Source organism: Pithys albifrons, chromosome 6, assembly GCF_047495875.1.
Source record: "Pithys albifrons albifrons isolate INPA30051 chromosome 6, PitAlb_v1, whole genome shotgun sequence".
NCBI lineage: Eukaryota > Metazoa > Chordata > Aves > Passeriformes > Thamnophilidae > Pithys > Pithys albifrons.
Genome location: NC_092463.1, coordinates 54,005,796 through 54,030,403, shown reverse-complemented (window position 1 = coordinate 54,030,403; position 24,608 = coordinate 54,005,796). Strand labels below are relative to the sequence as shown.

Genomic DNA, 24,608 nt, shown 5'->3' with positions numbered 1-24,608 from the left:
ACATAGTGTATTAAAAACATGGGGTTTTAATATATAATAATGTAGATACAGAGTTATCTATAGATATAAAACCAAAAGCAAGTTGGATTAGAAGCTTTGAACTTCCTGTACATTTCAAGTTTCTGTAAATTCAAGTCTTGAATTGGAGTAGATTACTTTTTTTGGAGATGATATTCTGCTTAAGATGGTTGGAAAACAGGAAGGACCCTTTGTTTGATAAACCTGAAGTTCTAAATCAACTGTGGATTTTCATGTGTCTGAAAAAAAGGATACAAAATGATAATTTTGTTGATGGCAGTCATTCATCTTCATGCTACTTAGTTCAGTGACAGGTTTGCTAAATTCAGGAGCTGTGAAATGGTGGGTATTGGATCTCCCTTAAATCCAGACTGTAAATTTTGGTTCTGATTTTCAAATGCTTAAAATTCAAAGTTTGCTTTTTGATGTACTTTTCATTTATGTCATACTTAATGAATAACTGTTCAAGCCTCTATACATTACTAGAAGGATGAGTTTCCTTCCAGGAGATAGGAATTTTACATAACTTGAAGTAAATAGCTGCCTAATTTGAAAACATGGTATGCTTTTTAAAGAACACTTTGAAGGTGCAGTGTGGCTGGGACAGAAATTCTCCCCCTTTTACATTCAATCTTCTCTCTTGGCACTGCTGAGCTGAAGTGTTTATTTGCCCTCCCTCAGGAGAAGAGAAAAATGAAGGTAGCATTGAATAAGAGCTGTCTTATTGTGTGTAAGGGTGGTATGTTGAGAATGGTTATTTACTGGTCTTCATTTCACCCTCTGAGTGGCTGTTACAGATTTATAAAATCTACTGATACACTTTAAAGTAGTTAAGTGCCTTAGCTTTTATGTATCAATAAATTTTCCACAGCTGCAGATGCTCAGAAGCACATCTTGTGAAATCTTCGCATTTTATTTAAGAATAAAAAAGAAGGCAGTAAAAAAAAAAATCCAAAGAAACTTGCGACCCCATAGCCAAGTTCTCTTCCAAATACTTCCAGCTGCAGCTAGAGGGATGAGTCATGCTGAAAGCTGAGGAGCTTTTCTAAAAGCCTTTCACTTGGTTCACATGATTTTTTTTTATTTTTTCTAATTTTACATTCCTGTCTGTTTTTCTTTCCTTAAAAAAACCAACCCAAACGTGAAGGCGAGTCACCCAAGGAAAACCCGTACGAGGATGTGGAGCTGAAGGGCCGTCACGCGGGCCGAAAATCCCATCAGCTCTCCGAGAATTCCCTGGATTCTTTGCACAGGATGTGGACGCCACAGAACAGGAAATACACAGCACCTCCCCAGGTAACAGCCTTTCTTTCTGTGCTTGAAGCTTATTTAAAGCTTTTGAAAGGAAATCAGTAGTGGCATAGGAGGAAGAGCAGCTGTACTGGATGATAAAGGGTATTTGGAAAAAGAGTGCGACCAAGTGCATGAGTCGGTGCTGGGATTGCTCTTGGCAGCTGTAGCTCGGCTTCCCAGGGCTGCAGATGCTGATGGCTCTTTGTGCTGGCTGTGGCCCTAGGATTTTAAGCAGTATCCTTCCATCGGTTGGTTGTGGACTTGAATCGGGACCCAAATTATTTGTATGGCTGCACCTCTTAGAGAATTGCCTCTGTATTTGCTGCTGCGCTTCTAAGCAGGGGCAGGAGGGGAAACTTCAGCTGCTAATTTTGCCTATGTGTTGCTCCATGAGGCCTGTTGTGACTTTGCTCATGTGAAGTTTGTAGTGTGGCATGTTTTATTGTAAAACAGAGAATGCCAAGTATGTCCCCTCAATAAATAAATGAATAACAAAATAATCAGAAAAACCTGAGTGTCTGCATTTAACAAGGCTGTATAAGTTGCGTTTACAGCATAAAATGAAAGATAAGAAGCTCTGCAGACTTTCCATTTTGTGGTGAATTTTCCAAAGCAAGTCTATTTATTTTTTTGTGAACACTGTGAAATGCCAGGTTGCTTTGTTGTTATGGAATCATTGTGTTCATAAGAAAAACATAAATCTCATCACATACTTAATTTTGAGATTCAAAACCCCATTTAAAGGAACTTCATTGTGCACTGAATCAGTAGAAAATTTGAAGTCAAACAAAACATCACAACAATTGACATTTTGTCTTCTAAAGCAACCTAGAACAAAACTGAATATGTTTTCTTTCACTTACTTTGTATGCACACGAGCATCACCGTCCAAGAGACAGAAGAAATATCACCAGGATTCTTAGTGTGCATCCTAGCACATCCCTGGTAAAACAGGGAATGCTTTTTTAGCAAAGGTACTGGAAAAGGAACAAGTGGAAAGTAGTAATCAGGCAGAATAAGGAGAAACAGAAACTGCAGTCTTGAAGACAACCTCACAGTGAGAGACATGTGGTGCATAACAATTATTTCTGTCTGTGTGCATGTTAACAGGAATTGTGTAGCATGTAGAGGATCCAGGAGGGTGGATCATTAGGGTAGGACCATGTAGGTCCATAGTAAGACAGTGTCCAGTATTCTCTATTTAACCCAGAGTGACCAAAGAATATACAGACTTAAACAGCTTCTGTGAAGTTGTTCAGTAAAAACGTATTTTCTGTGGTATCTTTGCAACAGGGCTGTCTTTATTCTGGTAGCTTGTTTTTGAAATGCTGCCGAGAGTTCCCTGCCAGCAGTCAGTCCTGCCATAATTGCACTGTCATTGTGCTGATATTTGAAGTGAAGAGGCACTAAGAGCGGGTCAGCTATGGGCCTGGGTAATTCTTCAATGACCAGAAATAGAAGTCTGAATTTCCTGAAGAATGATAGGTTTGGCAATGATTTATCACCCAGTTTTTCCATCATAGCAACATAGCTGGATTAGCACCATGACTTTGCAGTCATGGATGGTGATAAACAAGATGGAAGAGATCAGAAGGTGAGCAGACTTCCAATAATCATCCAAAAAAACTTCTTCCATTAAAGTCTAGACTGCTGTAGATTTTCCTGGCATGCTAATCTGTGTTAAGCAGAGACGTCAGAAACACTGATTTTGAATTCCACTGTGTTTTCCTCTTTCTCACTTGTTATTTTCAGTTTTTGAAGTCATCAGATATGAAAAGAATATTTTATGATGATATATTTGTGATGCAAAACCCACACACAGAGAAACACCTGTGCTTAATCCCAGGGAGTATGGCACTGTAATCAGTAAGCCATCCAAGTACAACAAATGGGACTTTTAATACTGCTGATAGAATATCAGTAAATGCCAATTCACAGACATTTGACATAATAATACTTTTTCCTGGACATGCTGATTAAGCTTCTTTACAGTATTTGTGTCTGGGAGAAGGAAGGGATCAGGCCCTGCCAACCTACTGATTAACCTTCCTGAGAGGGCAGAGCTTCTTGTGGAACTGCTTCAAAAGAGACCCAGAGTTTAAAGTAGATGTTGCTTGGTGCTTAATCCTGTCAGTGAGATTTCCCCTTCCCCCCTGCAATGGTAACAGTTTCACATTTTAAAGGGAATTCTTTGAGAATGCAGGACAAAGCTGCAACTGCATCTCTGCACATTGGCAGATCTTAAAACTTCTTATCATGAAAATACAAGCTTGATTTTTCTATACTTTTTTCTCTAGGATAAAATAACATGAATTTGCTAATTTTTTTATTACTTCAACATTGAATGACTATTAAAGTGAATTGTGTAATTGCTCTTGATTTTTCACTCCTGCAAGTGAAAGAGATGGACCAGGCCCCTTTGGTCAGGGGCCTGATGTCAGCAAAGCCTTTAGTCAGATTTTTAAGGCTCATAGAGTTCATGTGATGTGGGTGCAGGGAAATGCACCAGAGCCAAAATTACTGTTGTTTGCTTTGAACTTTAAAGTCTTAGATATTGACCCCTGACCCTTCATCATGATCTTAAAGCCTGTCTTCACACACATCCTGCAGAGCAGTGGCTCCCCTGGCATGATGTCTTTGTGTAGCCACTGCTCACTGACTCACAGGCAGCTGCTCCTGCTCTAAGTGTTGCCGAGAAGAAGAGCTCAAGCTGTTCTTGTTCCTGCAGCTGCCCTCGAAACCCAGCAGCCAGTCTCTGCGCATCGGGAACTGGTCAGAAAGGAAGATCCACCGCTTACCACGGCTGCCCAAGCGGCACAGCCACGATGACATGCTGCTGCTGGCTCAGCTTGGCATCCCCTCCTCCCCTTCCAGCCTCAATGAGGACAGCCTGAGCACTGCAAGTGAGCTGCTGTCTACACGGCGGGCCAGGAGGATCCCAAAGGTATTGGCAGTGTGATCAGGCTAATGGTGAGCACAGGTCACCTGTTGCAAGAGCTCGCAAAGTTCTATCCAGCCTTTAGCCATCACTGAAAGATCTTTTTGTAGCCTAAAGGAATATTTAGATCAAAACAGAAACAGTAACTGTCAGGAGCTAAGGCAAACTCCTGTTTTTACATACAGCCATACCATGAAAATCCCTTTCCTTGAAGTGGATAACGCTGCCCTGGTCCAAGAGGAGCAAATATCTGATGGCTGTCTTTGCACAGGCTTGATTTCAAGGCAATTCTGCTTTCCACACTCTTCTTTGAGCTCTGTGGACCTGAGCATTGTTGTGTACATAACTTCATGATTTTGAATGGGTGATGACCAAGAAATTATTTTTAACATGTAGCAGCATCTGAAGTGGTTTATTTCCCCATCATTTATTTTCTGGTCTCAGGAAAATAACTATTATTCACCTGATGTGTTTCCTGCATTTACTCACAACTTATCCCATCATGTTGTCTTGATTGATTTGAAGTAAAACTTAATTTTTCATTTTTCAAGAAGTTTTCCAACTCAAAAGGGAATGTAAAAAAATCCCCAAGGCACAAAGTGACAACCAAAAAAGCCAACAAACTTTTTCTAGTACAATAGCAAGAGAGAGGGGGAGAACTGCTAATATATTTAATTTTGGCTTGTGAACAAAGTAGATTTTCACTCTGTATACAACTCTTTCCTGTTCTTATTAGAGAGCATATTTTAAAGCACACAGCTATAAATACTGTGGTTAGAGGGACATTTTTATGTTTCTATCAATTAGTCAGAAATTCTGTTTAGGGAGGAAATTAATCCTACATCCTTAATATCTACTTTCTTGGAATATATTGTTTTACTGCACAAATGAGGATACATCTATGGAGGAATTTACATAGTGACTTACAGAGTAGCTCAGTACTTAGTTTTGTGTAAAACTTTGAAAGTCTGGCTGTTAGTTTTATACCCAATTTTTTTTATTGAAGAGACAGATATTTGTCTTATGTGAAATTATGTTTTCAGCATCTGAATGTTCACAGTTTTGTCATAACTCTTGTGATGATTTTGGGGGTTTTTTTATTCCTTTAACTCCCAGAATGACATATTGCTGGAGAATATCAGGGTTTTTTAATTGAGAAAATGTTAGTTATTAGAGGGAAAAATTAAAACCTGTGAAACTTCTGTACCACCCCCAGTGATGGTTCATAAAGCAATACTCAAGTACTTTAAAGATCTGGGCTTTCCTCAGCATAGTGCAGGCATTTTTCCTTTCAGGAAGTAGCTCAAGCAGACAATGTGCCAAGCTGCACAGCATCCGGAGTGAAAAATGCCCAAAAGGTCTCCCACTCCTGGGTCCTGATGCCAGGGTTGCTTGCAGGAGTTTCTGGGCTAGTGCACATGCAGGAGCTGGGCAAGGATTTATCCTGCTGGTTCTGCTGTAGGATTCCCAGTAGGCTGAGCCAGGTGTGTGGCTTCGAGCAGGGAAGTTCAGCTGAGCTTGGCTGGTGGGTTGCACAGGGATCAATCAGCATGTAGAGGCAAAATCCCTGATAATGCTTCAAGTGGGAGAACAAGCGAGGATTTTAACACTTCAAACTGTTCTGGGCCAGACCCTCTTCCTCTGTCGTAGGGGTTGCATGAGGTTTTGTTCCAGTCAGTGATCTGTTTACTGGCCTTCTACTGTATCTTGGCAAATTAGTTTCTCTCTCACTGAGTTTAACTCTCTCTGCAAGCTGAGGTGAAACAGCTTTTGTAAAATGCATTATAGTTCTATGAATAAAACTGCTAAGGAATAAAAATAGACTATTCCTGACTCAATAGATGTTATGAAGATTAATTGGTACATATTTATGACTCTCCAGAATTTAGAATAATCTCTTTAATTACGAATTCTTAGTAATCCCAAGCTCTTGTTGAAGGCACTAAACACAAGTTATCTCATTAATATTTTCCATCATCTCAGATTTTTTTTTGGCAGACAATTATTATCTGCACTAGCCCTCCCCTAAGGAAAGTCACAATGATTACCAGGACTTAAAATTCTGGCTAATGGTAGAGCCAGATAAAGACAGCACTAGTAGCCAACTTCAAAATACTTTTGTAGATAAACAAAAAATTGAAGACAGTAGGTACAGTATCTCTGAAGTGAGGTAAGTACAGGATGAGTTGGAAGGGGGAAGGAGAAATCCGTGTGGGCCAGATCCTCAGCTAATTTCATGGATTTTCAAAGCAACTGGTTCACTCTGTATGTTTAAAACCTTTAAAAAGTTAGACCTAACTCGTTGTGCTTATTTGAACACACTAAAATCTCAGTTCAGAGAGGTGCTAACATACCTTACTCTTGTCTTCAAAATGAGAATATGATCTTCAGGTCCATGAGAGTTTGGCAAAGTTGGATAACAGCTACCTTTGAATCTTCAGTCTCGTTGCTTTTATTGCAAATGTCGATGGAATTTTTGAAAATGGGATTAAGATTCTGATCTATTTAATTGCTTTTAAAATATGTTCATAGACAAAGAAGTGAGATTGGAAATAAGTTATTTGAACAACTGGGATTCAAAATGCACTTTGAAATGATAAAGGCTTTGGGGATTCACCTGGCATATCATCCATGGTCAAATTTTTTGTTTGGATAGCTTAATTAAAAGTCTCCTGGCAGAGAAATGTTTAGTCTTACTGATTCCTCATTTTCTTATTTTGCAGCTTGTCCAAAGAATCAATTCCATCTACAGTGCAAAAAGAGGAAAAAAACGACTGAAGAAGCTTTCTATGTCCAATATTGAGACAGCATCTCTGAGAGGTATGGTACAAGTATCATGGTCCAGTGAATCCACTTGAATGGATTAACAGATTCCCTTCTTTTCTCCACATCTCCCCTGAACTCTACTTTGTTTAGAGCTTTCTTCTATAAGCAACTATAACTTTCTGCAAGAAGAGTAGGATGAGATAAAAATAAATGAGATCCTCAGTATTATCTCTCCTATTAATCCCATGATCAGTTAGACTTACCAAGCTTCTTCTTTAGTTCACTTTTCAAGTCATTTGCATCGTAAGTTTTGTCCAAAATTCACAGTTTTGACCTTGTAATTCTTGTATGCTTTTTCCTGGCACTCACACTGTGCTTCAGACTTCTGGAAAAACAGGGTCCAAAAAGAAATTCAGGCCATGTTTGTAGTAACAGTACAATGGATCTTTAATGCAAGTACCCCTCTGGTCACATGGTTACTTTTGCCTATTAATTCTAATTCAGTATGTTGAATTCTGATGATTGAAAATGTTGCCCAGACAGACTAAGCTCATAAGGCTTACTTTGACTTCTGAAGTGCTGCGTAATGGGGTTTTTCCCCAAAAAATTAAAGTCTGAAAACAGAAGTGAAAGGGTTAAGATCCATTTTCTAAATGTCATGGTCACTTTTGCAGCTTAGCATAGATGGGGATTCAGTGCAAACAGTTGCTGTAATGGAGAATGAATTTTGCACTTTCATCAAAATGAAGCTCTTATTCTCAAGCAAAATTGAAACTGAATCCAAGGAAAACACAATCTAAGGAGTCATTCAAACTGTTTACTTCAAGATATTTTAAGACTGAGAAGTGCATGTGTGGATCACAAGGCTCAGAGATGTGAAATAGGATTTTTTCCAGTTTCATCACAATAAACTGAGTTTGTTTGCTTTGGTTTTGCATTAACTGATCCCTCTATGTGCTCTGCAGATGAGAACAGCGAGAGTGAGAGTGATTCAGATGACAGGTTTAAAGGTAAGCGATCAGCCTTCAGTTACCTTCTAGTCACACCCTATCACAGACCTTATCAATGTATGTTCTCCTGACACTGCACGTCGTTCCTGTCCATGGTCTGATTTTGCTTCCTGAACTATGCTAACTCCATTACTGCAGAGTTCACAAAGTTCCAACACAGCAGCATGAACGTGGAAAGCAAGGACAAAATGAGCTGTGAGGATCTAACAAGGATTTGGCAACTGTGTCATATGATGTACAGGACCTTTGATAGGTTTGCTTTGTTAGCCACTTCACAGATGCTGATCTATTCCAGACTGACTACTGGGTGCAGAGTTAGAGGGATGAGATTGGATAAAGATGCTCTCTTCTTATTCATATGCTGCTTTCAATGTTTACTTCAAGCTACCTTTGAAGGCAGGAATCTGTGTCTGATCCAGCATAGTGGTTCTTACACTCTTTTGTAAGCCTGCAGTCTCCAAATTGTAGAAATTCCTTTATCAGTGCACAGCACCTGCACAAACTCTGCCTGAGCCAGGTCAGTAAATTAGTCTCTCCTTTTCAAGAGTCCTGATACAGAAAGAGACCTATAAAAAAGTTGAAGGCAGCAACAACAGATTTCATTACTAAAAACCCATCATGTTTTTAGTAAGTGAGGGGAATAAAACCCAAGAGTGTGGAGCTGTTGTTATAAGGTAAGGGACAAGCATCTGTGCTTATCTACTGCAGATGTCACCTGCTTACTGTTCATCCAGCAAAACTTTCTGGAAAACATTCTCTTAGGGAAACAGGTTTGTTCCAGATAGGAGGTGGTAAGAATACTCAAAACAGGCAGTATGCAACATTTTACAGTGCTGTGTGGAAAAAGGTTCATTGCTCCTTTGTCTACCGGTACCAGCCCTAAAACATTTTCAGTTCTGTTTCCCTTTGTGCCAAAAAATATGGGGATTTCTTGTTCTCATAGCCCATGGAAGAAGATAGGCAGGGGCCTGACCTCTCCAGTGTTGTTGGGAGGATATTCTGATTTCACTGGCAACTGGTAGGTTTCTCCCTCATTGCTGTGGAACAGAGGATCGTCATACTGATGTCTCCCTAACCAACTGCTCCTGAGTGACCTTATATTTACATTGATGCTTTCAGGGCATGCTCAGCCAAAGGCACAGTGCCCATAGGTAAGCATGACAGGATTCACTGGGTCCCCATGTGGTGGAGGAGTCTTTGGTTTCATCTCTTGCAGATGTGAAGCACTGGCAGGCAGTGTGGGCCTGTCTCAAGGCAGGAACAGGCAGGTTATTTCTTGGGATTTAGCTTCCCTAGTTGTGCAGTCAAACCAAGACCCACGTGCTTTATCAAAATAATTCTTAATTTTTCTGTTGAACCAGTTATATGACAGCTGGTCACCAAGGTTTGCCTTTCTTTCTGGCAATTAATTAAGGATGTGATCAAGTGCTTTTGACATCTTATTTTCCTACCGCAAGGGACGGTCTGCCTTTTGCAAATTGTGGGCAGAGACAGTGAATATAGCCTTAAGGGATTGACATGTGCTACTGACAGCTCATTTGCCGTTGCACAGAGATCCTGGTGTGAAGAGATGGGGAAGAGCATGCAGGAAGGCAGTTTTTTGAGCTGTTTTCACTTTTTGGTCTACCAGAACTGATAATGATGGTACTGACTAGTCCACCATAGGTGTCCAGTGAAAAGTCACTTGAAGGCATGTCTTTGAGATCTGGATATGACCATAAATCTGAGATTGCCCCTCAGTTGAATTAGCACTAGCAAAACAATCCATGAGAGGCAATAGGCACATTTTTCCTTTCCTTCCTGTCCCCCTTCCCTGGAGATTGTTCCATGCCTTGCATGGACTATATCTGTGTTGTAGAAGAGAAAATACACTTTTCTGGCTCATAGCAAAAAGCTGTGCTACATTGAGACAGGGCACAAAGCTGTTTTTCACCAAGCTAAGCCAGATCCAAATCAGGCCTGAGATGTGTCACTCTGGAGGCCCCAGTGCCTTTGCACACCCACATAAGGGTTTATGATCTAGTCTTATGTGTGAAGGGAAAACAGACTTTTGGCAGGGTAACAGTTATGAACTGCAAATTATTTCAGTGACTTAGTGTTGCAACACTTCAGTACTTGGAGAGAATCTTGATTTATGGGTGCAGTTAGTGATGGAGAGTACAGGAGGTTTGCTAACTAGGTTTGCTTTTGAAAGGAGAACATGCTTGGAATAATACTCTGGCAAGTAGAAAGTCCTTTGTGAATGGCTGTGGCTTATACATTTATATTACAGTTTCAGGTAATGATCTCTCTCATTTTTTATTCCCCCTTTTTTTTTTCTTTTTAAATGCCAGCTCATACGCAGCGTCTTGTACACATCCAGTCAATGCTGAAGAGGGCTCCAAGTTATCGAACCCTGGAACTGGAGCTGATTGAATGGCAGGAACGGGAGTTATTTGAGTATTTTGTGGTAGTGTCATTGAAAAAGAAGCCCTCTAAAAACACTTACCTCCCAGAAGTGACCTATCAGTTTCCCAAGGTAAAAGAAAAACTCTTATCTACAGTGCATTCTAAGATCAGTAAAGTGAATAAGTGGAAAAATGGATACAAAACTAATTTTTAAATGGAGCTTTCAGAATTGTTCCAAAGCAATCTGTTACGAAGTAAAGGGATACAGAAGGTAACTGAAAGTTTTCCCTGTTTTCAAATTTATCTTTTCCAGGGCTGGAAAGTTTGGCCTGATGGTCAATGCTTTAAAGACTATGTTTAAATTCAGTTTCTAAATATTTCGCTTTTAACTCGTCTTGGTTATATTAGGATTTGTTCCAAAACTCACTGAAGGCAATGGAAAGATTTTTGCTGATCTCTGGCATTTCTCGTGTGCTCTTGCAGTAGAAAGGTATTTGAGTTATGGCTGTGCTTTAAGTGGCCATTGTGCAATGAGTGAGTTTTGGGCAATTAAAAAAATAAAAAACCAGAAGTGATTATTTCTTTTGTATTAGCATCTCTAAACCTGTTCTGGAGTCATGCCTCACTCTGCCCAGCACAAATAAAGAATAATCTGATGTGCCCTTGCTCTCAGAGCTCACTAGTAGCCCTGTCTCCTGAGCGATGCTGTGACACCAGGGCTACAGGGACTGACTGAACGTCACCTTTCTCCCCCACAGCTGGAAAGGCCAACCAAGCAGATGCGTGAGGCGGAGGAGCGTCTCAAGGCTATCCCACAGTTCTGCTTCCCAGATGCCAAGGACTGGCTCCCTGTCTCTGAGTACAACAGGTAATTGCCACGGTGATGACGAAAAGCACCTGGAGCAGCCACAGCCTTGGCAATGCCCAATTAAGGAAGCAGGAGTTTGAGTCTTGGCCACTTCATGACAAAGTCATATTTAATTTTTCTTTCTTTTGAAGTTCTGTGCTCTTTTCATTCCCTATTCTGCCCGCCTCACAGGCCTGTGTGGCTGAGGGGAAGAGGCTGGAAGGTTCATCTGAGTACTAAACTCAAAAACATAAATAGAAGTATTTAAAATGTATATTAAAAAGGACAGGTCCCTGCCCACCACCTACTCTAGTCATTTACCTCAGAATGCTTGTTTAACATTGCAGGATACCCCTTAATTTGTCACTAAACATTGCTGTCTGAGAACTTTTTTGGAGCTGAGCTCTATACCGTCACAGGAACACTGTCTTCCTTCTATTGGATATGAATGAATGCAAGGGAACGGAGAGCCAGGCTTGCATTTTCTTTTTCATTCAAAAGTAACTTCAAAAATGTGTAATTTTTTTCCCCTGCATTAGTATGTCAGAACCTGTTGATCCAAAGGTGTAGAAGTAACAGGATAGGCAGAAGATAGAATAATGGAATGGTTTCGATTGGAAGGGACCTTTAAACGTAATCTAGTCCAACCTCTCTACCATGACTAGGGATATCCAACTAGATCAGGTTGCTCAGAGCCCCGTCCATCCTGACCTTGAACATTTCCAGGGATGGGACATCTACAGTCTCTCTGGACAATCTATTCCAGTGTTTTAACACCCTCATTGTAAAACATTTCCTCCTTTTGTCTAGTCTGAATCTACCTGCATTCAGTTTAAAACCCCTACCCCTCCTTCCATCGCTACAGGCCCTAGGGATTTGTTCCCATCTTTCTTAGAAGCCCCTTTTAAGTACTGAAAGGCCACAATAAAGTGTCCCTGGTAGCTTTCTGCAGACTTAACAACCCCAGTATCTCAGCCTGTCCTTGTAGGTATTCCATCTCTTTGATAATTTTTTGTGTTCCTCCTCTGGACCTGTTCTAGTGGCTCCATGTCTTTATTGTACTGAGGATCCCAGACCTGGATGCAATACTCCAGGTGGAGTCTCCCCACATTCTGCTTGAATATGACATGACTTGTTAGGATGCATGGTCTGAGTCGCACGTAAATGAAGGAAGACCTGTTCAGAGTGTGTTTTAGAGGACTTTCCATGATGATAAGGAAGTAGCATTCACCTGCAAGAATTCCTGTAGCCAAAAATATGTATGGAATTTATTGGCTTCTGTATGGCACACACAACATAATCATGTTGTAGTCTCTGTTCCTTGGCTGCATTAGTCAGTATGTGGAAGCACTTGCACAATGAATTATTTGAAACACTGAGAAGGAGAAGCAGACAACTGTGTGGGTGACATTGGTATGGGAAGCCCACAGCTCTGCCTATACATCATATCTCCTCTTCTGCTGCTCTTCCCTTTTGTGAACCCATGTTCGTGAAACAAGATCTCTCTCCCATATACAGTTAAAATTCTATAAACCCTGGCATTCCAGCACAAAGAAGTGTTTTATGTAATGCCATTTGAAATTTGCAAAGCAGTCAGGAATGTTTCTCAGCCTAGCCACAAATTCACAGACCCATCCCTTTACCTGTGTTATAATTACAGCCTTAAACTGTTGTTTTACTGCTCTGTCACCAATGGTACTTATCCTGGACAGAGATACACAGCGAGCTGCATTTTGGAAACTGGTGTTTCAGGATTAGAAAATTATTTCTCTACTCTTGGAAAATCTAAGGTTCTCTTTTTAAGAGCAAAACACAGTCCAAAGACAAGATCTATGTAAAGGTAGAGGAGCATTTGAATACTGCTGAAATCTGATTTTTGTGTTACTTCCGAATTCAGCATTCATCTCTTCTAATAAGACAGCTAGGTTGTCTGCAACTGTGCAGATATTTTTGCTCTGCTGCTGATGGAGTTTTTCCACAGAGTATGTCCTAATAATGGGCAGAGAGATTCTACCCTCCAGTGGATCGAATCTCTCACTGGATAAGGCAGTATCCCTTTCTAACTCATCTATCTTGTAATGGCTACAGCTATGCTGTAGTTCTGACAGTAAGATCTGGGCAATTTACTTTCTTCTAGTGAGACCTTCTCTTTCATGCTGACTGGGGAAGATGGGAGCCGACGGTTTGGTTATTGCAGGAGGCTGTTGGTAAGTAGATCACCTTCATCTGAAAGTGTAGAATTCTGTTAAGGAGTAGCTCATAACTATACTCTGAGAGTGTCACTCATGGCTTTAAAAGAAAACAGGTTTTTCTCAGTCTGAAATTTGGTAATGTTAGGAGCTCAAGTAAAATAAGAACTTGTAATGGGTGTTTGGACCAAATAGATTCCAAGCCTTGTAGGAAATTCCTAAGAATATGGAAAGTTTCTTGTGTAAGCACTTACTTTCTAAATTCTTTTTATTACCTACTTTCAAGCAGAATGAGAAATACTACAACACTGCAAACAAAGGCAAACTTGGTATTTCTAAACATTTGTGAGCAGTGTTTATCTCTTGGGTAACTACTTACATCTCCAAAGGACTCTGCCCGCACTGCCTAATCAGTCTGCAACAGGTCTGTGTTGTAGGTAAATAAGTCACCCTGCTAAGTAGGAGGGCAGCAGTGGTGGAGAGCACACCCCATCACCCTTTGCTCAGGACCATACAATAAGCTGGTGCCAGCAGTGGGAAGTCTGGTTTCTGAGGTTCCTTTTCAGTCCTTGTTACCATGAGTGGTAAACTGGTGAGGTGGGGATGTGGCAAACTACCAAACAGTTTTGTCTCATTGTTTGGAAAATCACCGGACACTTGAAAAACTGAGAACATGGCAGCATGTGTGTGTTAGGGGGAGGAAACTGCACAAAGACTTGCAAAATGTGCTAAGGCATCTGAAGCACAGTGCAAACAGGGATTTTGCTGTCCATTCTGCAAACCTGACTGGATGGCAGCAAAGCATAAAGCAGTTGGTTGTTCCTGCACTGGCCTGTGCTTATCACCTCCTGGATAGGTTTGGGGCTGTTTGTGAGTGACTGAGTGGGGAGCCATGGCTCCTGTACTGTTCACATGACAGTGGCCTACAATTGGTTGGAGAACTTAGAGGGATATTGAACACTGCAGGAGTCTTCAGCTTCCTCTCTGTGCAAAATTAATATCTACAAGAGCTTTGTAAATAGGTCCACTCTAAGAGAAAGGGACACTGTCACTCTCCCCTCCCTTCTCTTTCTGGCATGACTTCCCATCTTTTCAGGCAGGGAATACCTGCCTTCAGTAGCTTTCAGTGTCTTCTTGACAGCGAAACTCACTGTCACGGAACAGCACCCTCCATCCTGCCTCTGCCTGACCCTGCCCTTACCCTGCTCTCTGTCCATGGCAAAGCCCCTTGTCGTGCAGACAGCAGATACTCTGTCGGGGAGGTATTGCTGTGTGTGGTTCCACTATTTGCAAGATGTTTCATTTAAACTAACAAAACAGAAAATTTGTTTGTCAATTCTGGGGTGGTATTTGCCATAGGTAGCATCAGAGAGACTCACTCTGTACAACACATTATATCAGAGTGGGCCACAACAAGGTTTATATGTGGTCAGGAAATGTCACTGAAGGCTTGCGTTGCAGTAAGTCTGGGGCTGGTCAGGGGATGACTCAGGGATAAACAAGGGAAGCATCTAGAAGGTATCCTTGCTGGTGTAAATAAGCATAACAAGATGTAGAGCAGCAGTATAATTCAATTACTTTTTTATGAGCTGTCATTTAAGAGGATAATAAGGTATATTTGGAAAAAAATAACAAAACCTCAGAAAATTTTGGCTAGAAATAAATTAGAGAATGTTTTCACTCTGCCAGGTAAAGGTGGTTGAAGACTTTTATCTTTCTGAGAATATTAGCAAATTTTTAATTATGCACAAAGCTTAGATTTGTGAAAAGCGAAATAGTTGATCCTGGACTAGGCAGAGACTGAAATAATCAGCCACAATGAAAAAGATTTTACACAGGAAAGTTGAACCAGTTTGCCAGTGAAGCATTAACATAGGCTTTTTTTACTCACTTAAGGCTCAGTGAAATTCACCCTTCATTAAAGACAATATAAAACTAGAACACTGACTTTCAGATGCTGCCAAAGATAGATTAGCATAGTAGGAAATACCACCAACAGAATTAAATCAATAGTACTCACTTCTATATAGTGGTATTTTAAGACAGCATTGTTTTTATCTTCTATTGGCTATGGCAAAAATCAATCAAGATAGCAAAAATCTTAAAAAGGGAAAGTAAGTACTGTTTTGCTAAATCCAGCTAATAATTCTAAAGGCAGTTATGAAGCAGATTCTTCTGCTGCCATCCTGGGAGATCACTTAATTCAGGATGTTTAATCTGGATTCCAAAACCTGGCATAGGGAAGCTGACATGTCTCATCTCGCTGGTACACCCTACCCAGAGCAAAGAAAGCAGTGATAGCAGTGCCCTTTCTGGGGCAAATTCTGCCAAGACTTCTGAGAACAAAACTGGCACAGTCTAGGTATTAGAAAGAAAGAGGATTTTGGAAGCTGCAGAGAAAATATCTCAGCATTTCCTCTACCTGGGGAAATGGCAAAGTAGCAGAGATCTACTGGTATTTGGATCCTGCAAACTCTTTCTGTCCTGCTGGGAGAAACTGTGGAATTGAGGTACCTGAAGTGCCTTCTTCACAGGGTTCAGCTGCTCCCAAAGCTCTCAGTGAAGCATAATATGATGGAACAGCCTCACTGATGCGTTCCTGAGTGTGATGTATCTGTTTACAGACATGTACATACTTTCCTATTTTATATATGTAAATACAGAGTTTTTACAGGCAACAAGGAGCAGGTAAGTTCCACAGGCATTCTTTATATGCCAGAAGCACATTGTTGTATTTTGGTGTCCGATTTCCTGAGCAATTTTTGGAAGCTTATGTCAGGGCAGCTCTGATGTCCAGGAGGCTACAGCATCTCCTCTCTGACCTACAAGTTCTGATAAATGCAATAACTGTAATTTGGGAACTACATGCAATTTTTAGCAGACATTATGTAAGAGAAAGGTGGGGCCACACTGTGTAATATAGAACCATAAGAAAACCCTAAAATTCTTATAAACTGCTCCACTTCAAGCCAAGCCAACTGCTGTGAGGCTAATTCCTCAGAAAATGTTCCCCAGCTGTCCTGGTGAAGGCTCTTGTAATACCCAGTGAGAGGTGTCTCACACCTTCTGGAGCACTTGGCAGCCTTGTCAGCAGGCTCCATGGCTGGATGGGCCAGCCAGCCTGATCCTGTGAGGATGGCTGTCTGTCTCTTCTGAGCAGTCTGGTGTGCAGATTCCTTTGTTTCGGAAACAATTGTGTCTTATCAGCCATGTTCCTCTTTGACTTCTTGCAATGTGAACAAACTGCTCCACTTTTTCTTTTTTACCTTCAGATTTCAGATTCTTCCAGAACTTTTTTTCTGGGGGGTGTGTGCTAAAACTCTGCCAAAAGTATCCCAAGGGATACAGTAACAAATATGTTTTGTTTGTACTACAAATCCTGTACAGTATCCCTTTTACATGTATCTATATTGTTTTGTTTCATTTTGGAACAGGATTAGGATGGAATGTAACCTATTGTACCACAGCAGACAATCTGCACTTCCATAGATAGCATGAAGTTTTCCAGTTACATCTTGATACCTCCAAGGCAATTTTGCAACAGCTTTTCTAGAGAATGCACATGTCAGCAGCAAAGATGATTTGGGCACCCTTATGGGTCTGTTTCATCCTACCTCTCTCTTCCCTCTCACATAAAATTTGCTTCTCCACTCCTTTTGTGGGCTAAGACAAGCCAGCCCCAGGAGTCAGTGGAGGAGCATATGCCTTAATGTGAAGTGTGTATCTTAAAACATGAAAACCAGCTGTTAGGTGGGAGTAGTTCATCCTGCATTTGCTGGGGTCAGGAGAAGGGAATTTGTTCTCCTGTCAGCCTCAGGAGAAGGGAAGTTGTGAAAGCAGCTTTTGTAGGTTGGAAAATGTTTATGGGGTTGAAAAAAGCTCACTGGAAAACCTTTTCTTCTCCTTGCCTTCTTCCTTCCATTTGGGCTTTCCCCAAGCACCTTTGACTGCCCTGTGCAAGTTGGGTGCTCTGGTGCATTTATGATGGTCCTTTTTCATATGGCCTTGGGGGCAGTCCTTATTGCTTGCTCTGGTTTTCTTAATAATGATCTTGGACATGATGTCCTGTCCCATTCTGGGGGTAAAGGAGCACAGTCCTGGACTTTCAGATTCCTGCTTCTTGGAGATGGCACGGAGGATTTTGGTGCATCTTTCTCTTTCTTACTGTTTGGTAATTCTGGTTTTGCTGCTTTTTCTCTCCACACATCTTCAGGAGATGGAAGAAGCTGGGGAAAAGTGCAGGAGGGAAAAATGTTGTGTTTGGTCCCAGCTGCCTTTGTTCCTCTGATGGCAACATGCTAGCATTCCCCAGTTATTTCTGGGGCTGTGAAACCAGAAGCTTTCCTGCCACCTCACGACCTCCTCAGTATCTTAAAAGCCTCAACCCCCTGAATTATGTGTCTGAATGGCTGGTGGGTATGCCCATTGCAGAGACAACCTGCCTTGCTTGGATAGCAGGCATGTGCAGTGTGCAAGAGACTCTGTGTTATACCAGACTGGGAGAATCTCTGAAGGCTCCCTTAGATTTCAAGCACAGAGGCAGAGAGGTGTAATTTAAAAGATTAAAATGGCAGACTTAGTTGTTGGAGCAAAAGTCTCTTGTTTCTCCTGTCAAAGTAGACTTTTGAGTGGGTTTTTGTGACTAAAATTCAGATTAAACTCACTATAAGAAAGATTGTGCTAAGCCACCCATGGACCAGTCCAGATGTAGATCTCAGCTTCTTCACTTCCTAGCCAAGTTCTTGTCAGTTTCTGTTCATCCTTTTGGGAAACTGTCTCCTTATCATCAAAACTCATTAGCATTTTCATTTGTGATGCTGGATTAGGGCTGAAAATATCCTGGAGTCCATGAAAACAAACTGAAAACAAATCCAAACCAAAACATCATCCTCTACATCTCTCTTCTTTCAGGAGGAGTGCAGTGTTCAAGGCAGAGTCAGTCAGGTGCCTCTCAGCTGTGCTATTTTACCATATCATTTTTCCTGAGCTGGATCTATTTGTGTGCAAGAGTGAGCCTTGGATGGAGGACATGATTCCAAGGCAGATTATAACCTTGTAGAGCACACTGCAGCTCAGGAGAGCTCTCTGGAAGAGAGGAGGTTAAATCAGTACTGCTGGCCAGACTGTGTTCCCAACTCTCCCTTAGTAAAGAGAGATGAGTCCAGGCAGAAGTGACATGTCTCATACAATGTTGTTTTTTTTTCTGAGAAAGGAGCAAACTAAAGCACAATGAGCTTTAGATCTGTCTTTGAGGTGTAAACTAATGGCTGAGATAGGAGGTTATGTGAAGGGTTGCCAGTGTTATAAATTTGAGAAATCCTGCCCCTCAGAATGGTGTGTATGCATCTCTGATGCTGTGCTGTTTGCAGGAAAAAGTCTCTGAAATAATAGAAAAGGATGTCTTATATGATGAGTACAAGGAGAGAACAATCCCAGCTCTCACAGACATGTAGCCTTTAAGACATTTGAAAGCAATGATATTTCATAAAGAAGAATCTTGGAGTGAGCACTAAGCAGTTATTGTTTCTGGTCTTATAGATGACCCAGGAATGTGATGTTTTTACTGGCACACAGTGAGACAGCTCTTGGTTGGGAGCTATCCAAGGCTCCTGGCATGGCTTCGGCATTCCTGCAGATTTGACACAACGATTTTAACCAAAATCCCACATGCTTGATATAATCACTCAGTGTCTTTAGAAAGGATTTTATACCTAATATGGACAAAAAAAGGCTCTGCTTTTTCAGAGATGTGACGTGTAGTGAGCAGGTTTGGATCCAGAAATAGACTCATCTGTATTCACTTAGCTTTGGTATTTTTTTGTGGTCTTCATTATAACAGGCAGGCACCTGCTCACTGTCCAAGTCTAGATTGCAATATTCAGATTTAAAAAGCACAACTACCCCTCAGTTTCTCTTGATTGTCTTCTCTTTGGCATGTGAATGTCAAACACATTGCAGGGAAGTTAATCACTGTATCAGCAGAATTGAATGATGATTCAAAGAGAAAAATACACTGGACTTCTGTGTTGATACACAGGAGATCATCAGCCGCTTTGGCTAAATGTACAAGTGGGCAGAAGCTGATGGAAACAGTGACTGAGCTGTTCTATCATGGAGTTGTTATTGATGGAGATGATTCTGTCACTGCTGCACATCAATAACGTACAGCTGCACAAGCAGGCTGAATAGTGCCAAGTGGTTCTTCTGTCACTTTTTACTCCATGTAACAGAAACATTAAGACACAAGGATGTAGGCAGCCTCCTCTCCTATTGTCTCAGACCCACTTTCAGCTTTTTGCTGCTGTGGTTCTGGGATTTGCTAGTGTACCTCCAGCTGTTCTGTGCCATGATGGATGTAGCTCCTGGACAAGGCAGTGCCAGGACTACCTTGCATCGTATCTTGCATCATATTGTATGTGACTTCATCTAAAGTTAACAAGCTGCCTTGTTGAAATAACAGCCCCTAGGAAGCATGTGCCTGCTGATCTGGTGAAAATCAGCTGCAACTATGCAAAACTGGAATACTGCATAGCAGCTGACTAAAAAGACAGTGGAAAGCTGCTATGCATGGATGTCACTGCTACCATCATTCACTCTACACAGGCAGCCCAGCTCTCTGCCCTGAGGACCTTGCCAGGGAAGGTATTTTTTCTGAAGTGCTCAACATTGGCCTAATTCTACTTCTTTTCCAGTAAATAAGCTGAATCCAGCCAGTGGCTGTATCCTTCTTTCCCACACGATCGTGATGGGCCTTCCCTGTAGTACAAGAGACAGGGTGGAAGAGTCCAGTATGCTGAGGAAATACCATTTGCTCCTCTAGGAAATATCTCATAGAGGAGGGTTATAGAGAATGATCTTCACAGGCTTTTTTTTGGGAGGGGGCTTGGGGGACGTTCATCATTGATTCATACTTGCCACTGTTTAAGTTACTTGAGTTTCATGTTTATCATGAGTTAATCTGAGGCAGTTAATGATTTACTCATGCAGCTTGCCTTTGTTTAGGACTGTGGGCTTTCTTTCTATATGTTGAGCTTTCTTTGAACACTACAGAGTGAGTGGTGGACTAAAGTCATCATGACCTCCCTCAGTGTCATAGTTCTCCTCTTCCACCACATGGCCCCAGAGTGGCCCCAGTCTTCATGCTGCATCAGGAGCAGAGGACAGAGATAGCACAGGCATGAGTTACAGTCCTAGTTCAATGTGCTTTTATAGGTGCAAGGTAGAGTGATATTGAAATACAGCTCCAACACACTGTGATTTCCAAGGAGCATAAACACCATTTACACTTTTTAGCTTCCTGTCTTATGGAAGAAATATGATGCTTTTCCAAGAGCAGCTATTTGTTGGAGAAAAAGATAGTGAAAAGTGTCACATGATAGTCACATGTGTGATCAGAGAGAGAAGTGTATTTCCTTGACTCCAAATTAATATGTAATTCCAATCTCCTTTTTGCTGTTATCAGCCGAGTGGAAAAGGCCCACGCCTACCTGAAGTTTATTGTGTCATCAGCCGGCTGGGGTGTTTTGACTTATTTTCCAAGGTAAGATGATACTTTTTTAATATTGCTTTTTAATTTGATTGTTTACTGAGACACATCTGCAGTGATGAACCAGACAGGAAGAATTTCTTCCTTTGATGGGAGATAACTATTTTACAGTTGCTGCTTTGGATATTCCATCCCTATTGTTGGGTTCATCAAAAAATCTTATTACTTCTGTGACTGAGGCAGAATTTGATTCAGAAAACATCTGGGTGTCTGTATGATCTGGCTGCCTGAAGTTATTTCCATTGTTTTCTACAGCCGTTCTGTGCTGAGCTGTAATTCTTGGCATCCATAGTTTGAATGATGGGCCAGTACCACTTTTACTCCAATACCCTGTGGAATGATGAGGTTAAGAAAAAAAGATTATTTGATATGTGAATATACTTGACGCTATTGGCACTTTATTCTAGGAGGCTAGGAAAGCATGGATAATCTTTTAATTGGCCAAATTTTAATTTATAATGTTTTCATTTGCCAGAGGTTTTCACTTCAGGTATGCAAAATCTCATAGAACTTACACAGATTTTTCTTGTTCCTTTATATTGCAATAAAGTTGGAAATAACATGTAAATCATTGAAGTTAATAAAAATCGTAGCACCTATATCCTTCCTATGAGCTAATATTCATGCAGAATGTTATCTTCAAAGCAGGTTTCAGGCTTTTCTAGATAAAACTTTGTTTAACACAGATCTGGTGTGAAGAACAAAAATTGGGTTGCAATAGTTAACTGCAGCTCTGCTTCTGACATCTTTCATAGAGCTCTGAAATAAAATGTTTATAACAGTGTCTCTCAGACATAATATGTATCTAAACACAGATATCTGTGAGTGAAACAGAATGTATTGTTCTGGGAGGATCACACAGCTCACCAGAGTCATGCTTATCTCCTGAGGCTCTTTGTTTGCTGTTATGTTTTTATCTAATTTTGATAGTACGCTATTTTTCAAAGGAAATAGAAGAGCAAAAAATAAGAAAAAAAGAGAAAATTTAAGTATTTTTCTTACAGTCAAGTATCACTGCAGCTGAAGTATAAGGTCAGACAAGGAAGATCATTGCACAAAAATTGCAAATAATCTGCTTTTCCAGTTCAGTCTGTAACTTGGTAAAAAGTGTCTGATCCTCCAGCCAAAGTGAAGCCAAGGCTGACAGGTGAGGGCAGGTTCAGTGGCTTCAGCAAGGGCTGTTCCCAGGCACTGTGGCAGGCACGCCCTCAATGTGTGCACCAGAAGGAAAGCTCCCTCCCAGTTCCATATTGGGTCCTGAATGGGGCTGGATCACGTCTGTGCTCTTTTTCAACTACTGGGCTCGTGGAGGGCTGGGCCACAGAAGGGCCCCATCTGCACTGGGGTCTGGCCACAGCAGTGCTGTCCTGCAGGGCGCTGGTCACCTCCCAATGGCACCATGTCGGAGTGGGAACACAGCGTGGGGCAGCAGGTGGGGCTGACTCCAGCTTGAGGCTGGATTTAGCACAGCTTCCCAGCACATACTTCAGGCACCACATTTGGAAAGGGGTCAGAGGAAACAGTTGTTAAATGAAGGAGGAAGCACTTGAGCCTTAGTGTCCCTGTTGGTTTTGAAGATAGATGCAGTGTGGATGGAGACAGAAGTTCTTGAAAAGTGAGACAGTCTCTTGTTCCAGCCTAGTAAAGAGGAGCCTCAGTTGTCCTTAGGTGATAAATCCCGTGAAAGAGAGGAAAAAAGTCATGGTTGTGCACTTTGCCAAATTAGTCAAAACAAAAGTTGTCTTTACAGTAAAATGGGAGTGATGAAGGACCATGAGATATTAAATCTTGGATATTATTTACCAGAAAAGCAAAAACATTGCTCTGTTTTAAAATGTTTATCATCCTATTTCTGACACTCAGCATTATTTTCATCTCCCACAAGCCTTTTATGCTCACTCACTGTTGTAATACTTATTGCTAAGACAGACTTGAGAACCACAGATATCTTAACTTCCAGACAGTTCATCTGGTCATGGTTTCAACAGACATTTTTAACTGTTTTATCTCTTGAAATCTCAGTTCAACTCTTATTTGGTTTAAATGCTTCTTTTCATTTATGTTGTGAAGGTTGTTGGGGCAGGCATATGACACACACATGACCCCCAACTCCAGCAGCTAAAATATCAAACAGTGACTGCAGGAAAGGAGATGGTTATTGGGCATGTTACAACTGTGTGTTGACAGGGTGCAGGAGCACCAAGGAACCTGGAGCATAGCCCTGGTTCATTACTGCTTCCCATTTGGGCATCTGGTTTTGTTTGGTGAGGATAGTTATGCTGCAAATTACATTAAGAGTGAAATTCATATCCTCATTTATGTTTATCTGCCACTTCCATGGACTTGAATGCAAGTTATGTATATAGGGGCAGCTTTGCTTTAGTTAAACCTTCGCTGTATTGCAGGGAGGACAGGAAAACTATGCAGTAGCAAATGCCTCTGTTGGCATTTGGTGTCACTAGCTATTGTTGCAAGTCATCAGCTTGTGCTTAGATATCTTTAAATGTTCTGTTTCAGTGAAAATAATTTCCAAGAGAACAAGAGAAAATGCCTGGCTCAGACCCACTAACTCTTGTATGGCCTTTTGCTCTTGAGTGGTGGTTAAAAGATCACCATTTCAGGTCAAACCACTAACTGCTTTGAAACTTGCTTTCTTGTCTTTTTTAGGTTAATCATCTATATGGTCTGTCTATATGTGGGAAAACTTAGCTGTGATCCAATTTATGTTGGCCCATGTGACCAAAGAGAGAAGAAAATAATAGCCATCTCTCTAAGAACTTCTACCTGCTTATTTCAAAACTAGCTTGCCTGCTCTGCACTATGTCAAACAGAAAATGACTGTAATGCAGGGACCCAGTGTGGGCACGCTTCATGAGGCTGCTTCTGGCTGTCCAGCTCAGCACAGACTGCGACATGACAGCCACTGAGTCTGGGATGCTTTCAGGAGCTCGTTCCTGGTAGACCTCTATCATAGTGTGGCAGTATTGCTGTTTGTGCTGCTTTGGCATTTTCCAGCCATCTCAGTTGAAATGGAAGGGATGCCCAGGGCAGAAAAAAGTGTTTCTCCTTAATAAAAATTCCAAGATGTACCACTGAGATATGACGCTGATCTCACCTGCAATAGTGGGATTTGTCATCTTTCCCTCCTTCAGCTCACCCCACTGTTCAGGCAAAATCCCAACAATATTGTCATTCTGAGTCTTTTTTCTCCTGTCTGGATTTGTTAATTCTTCCTTGCCATTGTGGTAACAACATTCACAAGCAGGCTGTTTTGTAACCAGAAAATGCATCATTTTTACAGTATGATCCAATCCTGTGTCTTTGATGGCAGTGAAGAAATGCATGGCAGAGGAGAATCAGACTTAGATGTGCCATGTGTTTAGACATATGTGGGTCAAGAGACGCTTCAACAGTGTATGTGGTGCTGACATGCTCTGTCTCTTTCTCTCTTATGTCTCACTAATGAATTAGATCCTGGATGAGGTTGAAAGGAGAAGGGGAATATCTGCTGCCCTGGTTTATCCATTTATGAGAAGTCTGATGGAATCTCCTTTTCCTGCACCTGGAAAGACAATCAAAGTCAAAACTTTTCTGCCTGGAGCTGGAAATGAGG

General features: G+C 41.2%; 1 protein-coding gene across 8 annotated transcripts in view; it reads left to right on the top strand.

The window, feature by feature from the left end:
* The window catches only part of DENND2B (DENN domain containing 2B), a 167,372-nt gene that overhangs the window by 116,280 nt on the left and 26,484 nt on the right, over nt 1–24,608 (top strand). For all 8 annotated transcript variants that reach the window (XM_071558926.1, XM_071558928.1, XM_071558927.1 and 5 more), the window contains 9 exons: nt 1,166–1,314; nt 4,040–4,255; nt 6,973–7,069; nt 7,981–8,025; nt 10,359–10,543; nt 11,172–11,281; nt 13,398–13,467; nt 20,912–20,989; nt 24,467–24,607. In XM_071558926.1, coding sequence (XP_071415027.1) covers nt 1,166–1,314; nt 4,040–4,255; nt 6,973–7,069; nt 7,981–8,025; nt 10,359–10,543; nt 11,172–11,281; nt 13,398–13,467; nt 20,912–20,989; nt 24,467–24,607 — 1,091 coding nt within the window. The remainder of the gene's footprint in view (nt 1–1,165; nt 1,315–4,039; nt 4,256–6,972; nt 7,070–7,980; nt 8,026–10,358; nt 10,544–11,171; nt 11,282–13,397; nt 13,468–20,911; nt 20,990–24,466; nt 24,608) is intronic.